Below are 7012 nucleotides of genomic sequence, written 5' to 3' on the forward strand. Positions count from 1 at the left end.
ATGAAGGCTGAAAATAAACGTGATTTAATAAATACAGGTGGGAATTTAAGCATTTCTCCTCCCTTCCTGGTGCATGAAACGAAGTGGTGGGGCTGGCAAATGGCCATGCACGGATTCAGAGTGGGCACTGCCAAGATTTCAGGAAAGAAATGGTGACTTGCAGCATCTTTCCTTGCAGGGCTAGCCCAAGGAGCTGACCCCACGGCCACGGCAGTTTGGGTGCTCAGGGAATGGCGAGCCCCGAGCCGTGCGGCCCTGAGCCCTGCCTGAGGGGCCTGCGGGATGGCGGCCGAGCTCCTCGCCCTTTCCCCGCCGGGCAGCGGGTTCCGGCTCAGCCTGAGGCCGTCACTTCCCGGGGCGGGGCCGGGCGGCTCCGGTAGGTGCCGGGAATGGCGGGGAGCTGCTGGGAGCGGCGGGGAGCTGCTGGGAGCGGCGGGGAGCTGCTGGGAGCGGCGGGGAGCGGCGGCTTTTCCCGTGCCCGCATGCCCTCGGCGGCCGCGCCGTGCTGAGGCGGCGGGGCGGGAGCGGGGCTGGGGCTGCCCGGGCGCCTCGGGGAGCCGGCAGCTCCTCCGGGTTATTTCCAAATGTTCTGGTGCCTGAACTCCCCCCCCCCCCCGCCATCCTTTAAAAAGTTTCTTCTGGAAATAAGTGCAGAACCCCCCTCATCCCGAATAATTTTTCAAAGTAGCCCTGCAGCCGTCAAACTAGAATATACTACCATTTCCATAAGCATAGGAAAATGTTGTCCCGCATTTGTAGTGTGCTGCCTGTGCTCTCAGAGGCTTATTTAAAAGTACGTTATATTTATTTGCTTAGTTGTAAAAATAATGTTTTAATTTATGTAGTATGATAATAAAGACATGCTGTGCTATTGATTCTGTAGCTTGTTTTTATTGGTTCTGTTTTACGGGAAAAGGGAGCTATCATTTTTTTATTCAAGGCAGCAGGCACAAATAAAATAAAAGCTGATGATCTCTGGTGTACATAAATTTTATTTGAGTCCTCACAAGTAGAAAGTAAATATGTTTTTCCTTCTTTTTAGGGTGTCTGCAAACAGAAGTGAACTGACAACTCTGGTACTTTTTAATTCCAAACAAGATGAAGATCCCCTCTTTGCTGCTGAGATTCCCTCGTTGTTACTTCTCCAGAAGAACTTACTTCACGAACTTCCACTTTGCTTCCAGAGCAGATTTCCTGGGCATTGAATCTCTTGGGCCAGGGCTCTGCTGTCAGACAAAATGGATTTGTTCATCAAATGGTTTGAGGAGAGAGCTGTGCCAGCAAGCAGCCCCTGACCAACAAGTGGAGGGACTTTCTGACCGAGAGCAGAGACTCGTAGATAGACTTTACCATGGACTAATCCAGGGTCATAGAGCCTGTTTAGCTGAAGCCATTACACTTATAGAATCAACTCAGAGTAGGAAGAAGCAAGTAGCCCAGGTGCTCCTTCAGAAGGTATTATCCTACCACAGGGAACAAGAAAAGTTAAATCAAGGAAAGCCACTTGCCTTTAGAGTGGGTTAGTCCTTTTATATCTTATCTAGTAGTTGCTTACATGTAATTACAGTCCTCACTTTTTATTATCACTGTTGTTAGTGGTCTGTAGTCTTGTATTGCTGGTTTTTTGTGGTTATAACCAATCCAGTGGAATTATGGCTTGTGATGAAAAATGTTTTTGAAAATGCTTTAGAAATTATTGTTTCTTCTTGGGGGTGTGTTATTTGGGGTGTTTTTTGTAAGCATTATAAACTGAAACGTTAGATAGTTTGCAGATTGATGTAGATGTTGTCTATACTTAGACAGGTAAGATGTAGTCAAGCAAACCTGGTCTTTTCCCGAAGAAGGTGCTTTCTTGAATACTTCCTGGATCCCTTTTTAGTCTACAGAAGGAAAAGCACCTGTTTTTTCCTGGTTTTTGGCCTTTCTTTAAAGCAGCCTACTTTTCAGCTGAAGGAAATTTGAACCTGCCTCTCTTGGAAGCTCTAAAATATTTTTTCCCTTACAAAGAGATGGACTGGTAACGTGTCATGCCGACCTGTCATCTCTCCTGTCTGTACAAAGGTAGTAAAAGCGAGAACTGGGGCATGGGAGTGAGAAGATTTTGGTGCTAATCTTAGTTTGTTTGACATGCAAATAAATGGCCTCATTTTTTTGAAAGAACAGCTCTTCAAGGTGAGGGCTTGCTTTTGCTTTTAGAGTGTTTCTTTTATAGTAAATCTGAAAAATCCAGTTTTAGTATATAACGTTTTGAAAGTTCTGAAGGATAAGTCATACACTGTAAGTAATTTTATTTGGAGGGGAGGAAATAGGTGTGGATAAAGCCAATGTTATGTTGGTATGGGTGGGATGAGGGGTGGTGAAGTGAGTGCTGCTGTGTTGGCTGAACCAAAGTATGAATTGTTATCAACTTGGTGATGGTATTCGTGAGATGTATTATTTATTTGACTAACAAAATGTTTTTTTCTTCCTAATATGATTATTTAGGGTTGTCTGGTCCTCCTGGTGCTGGAAAATCGACCTTCATAGAATGCTTTGGGAAAATGCTTACAGAAAGAAAACACAAAGTGTCTGTGTTGGCTGTAGACCCTTCCTCTAGTACAAGTGGTGGTGAGTGTGAATTAAAGTTTGAGTCAGGTTTCTAATACCTTGTCAACTATAGAAGTATCTCTTTGGGCCAGATGGAACAAAATCTGGGGCCTATACTAGTAAAATTTAAAATATAAATAATGTTTTCATTTTCTTACTATGTGGTTTGAAATTGGGAAATAGGTATAAGTGTTATAATTCTTTCAGATTTCGTCATTTCAAGTGTGCAAATGTTGCTTTACAATCTTTTTCTAAGTTAGAATTTCTTGGAAGTTGTGTAGGATTAGTGACTACAGACTGTAATCTGTAACTCTTCAATAAAAAAACTGTAGGGAAATTATAAACTGACCATGCCTGATTCATGGTATATCTGATACAAATAATACAATCTTGATTTTGATCTTTTCATAACCAGCAGCTGCCAGGTAGCATCATTAGTTTTTCCAGCTTCTGTGCTGTTAAGAGGTATGTAACTATTTATAAAGAAAATAACTAGAGCATTGCAATGACGTGGAGCTAAGACAGACTGTGTTCTTGAATGCATGCCTTCAGGATGCATCAACAGAATAGCAAAATGTGACAGCAAGACTGCACCAGTTGGAAGAATTTGAGCATCTCTCATCTTTTGGAGTGTGCGTTGTGTGCGTAGATCTCACTGAATCTGATTTACAGTTTGTTTGATTAGAAGGAAAGCAGGGACACGTGTCAGCTCTCTTAAAACAAAAAATCTACCATCGAGGCGTATCAGAATCATAATGCAGAGATTTGTCCCTTGGACAGGGACAGACAAGATTTATCTGTGTGGCCTGGTGTGCATAGGCCTCAAAAAGCCATTCAGGAATTGTAGAATTTGTTCTGACCTAGCACAAATTCATCATATTTGGTAGCACTAAGGTCTGCTTATCAGGCCTTTCCAAATTCTGAGAGGTGAAAGAACCAGGCAGTAATTTTCTAGTCCTCAGCAAAGTCTGGAGCAACTAAGACTGGGATATTCTGATTTGACTGATTTTGCCCAAGGGATCTGTTTTTTCTCACTCATTTATGGGTGGGGGTGTGGGGAGGGGGGGAAGTTTGGCTGTGTTGCACTTTTGAAATAATCTACCATTAAACATTTAAGGTTCTCTACTGGGTGATAAAACACGGATGACTGAGTTGTCAAGGGACATGAATGCATACATCAGGCCATCTCCAACCAGTGGGACACTGGGAGGTGTCACAAGGACCACAAATGAGGCCATTCTGCTGTGTGAAGGAGGAGGCTATGATGTTGTTCTTGTGGAAACAGTAGGTACGATCTTATGGTTTTCTTTTAATTGTCCCGGTGTGGTGGGAAAATAAGGCGTGCTAACAATTGCATACCTTCTTCCTTGATTTTGCCCACTATGTTTTTGTACATAGTTACTGGTTGAACGTGAATGCTCATTCTGTCTATTTGCTAGTCCTGTATGTCTTTTATGAAACTATTGCATTTCCTGGTTTTGTTTTCTTAGTGGGATTTGTTCATGGGTCAATGATGGGATCTGTTGTGATTACTGTCATTAATGTGACTGAAAGTTTGTAGTAAATGGTAAACTCTGGATTTGATTTTTTAGGTGTGGGACAGTCAGAATTTGCTGTGGCTGATATGGTTGATATGTTTATATTACTGCTACCACCTGCGGGTGGAGATGAACTACAGGTATTTTTCAGTTTCTCTTATTGATTACTACCTGGGACTAGAAAGAGAAACTTAAATTCAGCATGTAGTATCTGAGCAGAAAGTCCGTATCAGAATGTTTTGTCTATTATACTGCTATTACCAAAGTACCTTCCATGTCATCAATTTATTATTGCACAGTTAAGCTGCCCTGATTTTGAAGATACTAGGATGTAAACATTTAATACTGTGTGGCTTAACTTTGACATGTTTAAAATAATTTTGGGGAGAAAACTACAAACTGAGAAAGCATTTTGACCTGCTTTCTGTGATGAATGAGCATGTCATAGGCCTTCTGGGTACACCTGACTTGTCTCCCTGTTGCATTTAGGGCATCAAACGTGGCATCATTGAGATGGCAGATCTCGTTGCTATCAATAAGGCTGATGGTGATTTAGTTGTTCCTGCCAGGAGAATCCAGGCTGAGTACGTCAGTGCTATGAAGTTGCTCCGCAAACGCTCAAAGGTTTGGAGGCCAAAGGTTCGTGCACTTGACTGTGTTTTGTGGGGCCCTTTGGGTCTGGTTTGGGTTTTGGTGGTGTGTTTGGGTTTTTTGGTATTTTTTCCCCCCCCAGAAAAAGTGCTGGATGAGTTAGGATTGGTATCTTCTCATCTAGCTGTCCTAGTCTCCCTGGGCTCTTCTATAAAAATTGCAGCTGGTTGTTTAGTCTCACACTGTGCTGGACAGGTGATTGCTGCGGTCTGTGCTTCACCTCTGATCTTAAGGTGTGCCACATGAAACACTGTGCAAAGCCAGTCCTCCTCCCCAGAACTTCTGCCCTGACTTACAGTCTTGCCACTGGCAGACCTTTTACTGACATGAGGAGTGGTACAAACTTTACTTGCTTTTTGTAAATGATGCATATCTTAAAATATCCCTTAAACTACTCCTCCCCCTGTTATAACTCAGAAGCCTATGATTGTCTTTGTTCTTTCACTAGTTCACGTTTCCTTTATTGCTTTAATTTTTTTTCATTTAGCACATAATGAAAATGTCTAGATAATTGGAACTCTCATCCTGTAGGTCTTCAGTTTTAGTGCTGTATTTTATCTACTGAAAGGTTATGGTGGATTTTTAAGGAGAAGACTCAGTACTAATTTTTAATATGTATATATAGAATAAGCTCACGCACACTCTCACTTCCTTTATTTATACACATCTGTCTATAAAGGAGGTTTGCTCTGCCCTGGTATTGAAATTGACCCATTAAGTTGAATTTAGATAAGTGGGCTGCCTGAGGTTTAGACTTTTTTTTGGTATGTGTTGATAGAGAGAGAAGCTCTTTAAAAAAACCAGGCTGTTCAGTTTGAAAGACTGTGCTGGATGTCTGAAACATTATTACCAAAATGAATTCCTAGTCTGGAAAGCAAAGGCAAAAAAATAGTCAAAATTCCTAGTTTCCAGAATATTTTAAGTGCAAAAGAATAGCTACCAGAATATGCACTTAACTCTAAGTAAGAGAATAGTAATGTACCTTTTAGCTAAAGGATTTATTAAAAATGATTTTTGATAACACAAACAGCTGGACAAGGCCTGTTTATCCCAAATACTATGGATTTCAGGGTCTACTTTTAGTTAGTAGAATCCCAGTTTTTGGGGCGGTGGAGGAGCGGGGAAGAGGCACAGAAATGCTCAGAGCCTCATGAAGTGAATATTGAAGGAAACTTCCCTCACACATTTCTTAATTTCCATGCAATCCACCTGATCCAGTAATTGAAGCCTCAAGGCCAGTAGCTCACTAGGCTTTAACAATTCCTCTGAATCCACCAGGTAATGCGCATCTCTGCCAAAACCGGAGAAGGGATCTCGGATATGTGGGATAAAATGACTGAGTTCCGAGACCTCATGCTCACAAGTGGCGAGCTGATTGCCAAACGGCAGAAACAGCAGAAGGTGTGGATGTGGAACCTCATCCAGGAAAACATGTTGCAGCATTTCAGGAGTCACTTGGCAGTCAAGGATAAGATCCCACTTCTGGAAGAAAAAGTTCTTAGTGGAGTCCTGTCTCCTGGACTGGCAGCCGACCTGCTACTGAAAGCATTCAAAGATGGTCTCTAAGCATTGTTTTCTACCCTGTTCTTGATAAGTGCTTTATGTAAACATGAACATTAAATACACTTTTCCTAAGTGTGGATTCAAATGTTTTACTACAGCAGACATTACTAGAATACCTGTCCAGTATTCTGCAAAAGAATTCTGTTGGATTCTCTATACACAGTGATCATCCCAAATCCAAACACTCACTCAGAGATTACCACACACTATATTAGAAAAAAAGTACATTTCCAAATCTTCTATTTGTACATGCTATAGATCTGTTGATAAAAAACGTTATGCCCATGTAAAAATGTGACTGGTTTTGGGAGGGCAGGAGGGTAAGGTTTGTGGTGGTGCAGGGTTTTATTCTGGTCGTGGGGTCATCTCAGAGCAGTTGACACTGCAGCTTTCCATTCTAATATAGCATCAGCTGTTGCCAGAACGGATTACATTTTCTTTCCTCACCTTCAGTGACAGCAAGAACAGAACATTGGTCTGCCTGACAGCCCCTGACCACAGTCTTAGTTTTAAATAAATTGTATACATATAAATAGAACATAGTGGTGTTTGGTCCCTGTTTGGAAGCTGTAGTTAGTTATTATACACTGTACAGTAGGAGAAGGGAATTTTAACCATCCCAATTTCAAAATAGATGTTTTAATAAAAGGCAAAATTTAGTTAAGGCTGTTTTT

General features: G+C 41.7%; 1 protein-coding gene across 4 annotated transcripts; it reads left to right on the forward strand.

Moving 5' to 3' along the window:
• The first annotated feature begins 315 nt into the window (after positions 1 to 315).
• MMAA (metabolism of cobalamin associated A) lies at positions 316 to 6410 on the forward strand. Of its 4 annotated transcripts, none has more exons than XM_085058186.1 (7): positions 316 to 380; positions 1014 to 1519; positions 2485 to 2607; positions 3704 to 3874; positions 4179 to 4264; positions 4614 to 4763; positions 6054 to 6410. In XM_085058186.1, the coding sequence occupies exons 2-7, from the start codon at positions 1099 to 1101 to the stop codon at positions 6339 to 6341; spliced, it is 1239 nt and encodes a 412-aa protein (XP_084914312.1). In that variant the 5' UTR covers positions 316 to 380; positions 1014 to 1098; the 3' UTR covers positions 6342 to 6410. The 4 variants fall into 4 exon arrangements, with proteins under 4 accessions (XP_084914312.1, XP_084914314.1, XP_084914315.1 ...); XM_085058188.1 differs by having other exon boundaries at positions 356 to 376; positions 1043 to 1519; XM_085058189.1 differs by lacking the exon at positions 316 to 380 and adding an exon at positions 432 to 793 and having other exon boundaries at positions 1043 to 1519.
• Positions 6411 to 7012: the final 602 nt, after the last annotated feature.

Source organism: Lichenostomus cassidix, chromosome 4 (assembly GCF_008360975.1).
Source record: "Lichenostomus cassidix isolate B80296 chromosome 4, HeHo_3.0, whole genome shotgun sequence".
NCBI classification, from domain to species: domain Eukaryota; kingdom Metazoa; phylum Chordata; class Aves; order Passeriformes; family Meliphagidae; genus Lichenostomus; species Lichenostomus cassidix.

Bases quoted from the DNA above. Each gene is read 5' to 3' on its own strand.
- MMAA (XM_085058186.1), top strand. From the start codon at position 1,099: ATGAAGATCCCCTCTTTGCTGCTGAGATTCCCTCGTTGTTACTTCTCC. The intron at 1,520-2,484 runs GTTAGTCCTTTT...ATGATTATTTAG, and splicing joins GCCACTTGCCTTTAGAGTGG to GGTTGTCTGGTCCTCCTGGT. The intron at 2,608-3,703 runs GTGAGTGTGAAT...TAAACATTTAAG, and splicing joins TTCCTCTAGTACAAGTGGTG to GTTCTCTACTGGGTGATAAA.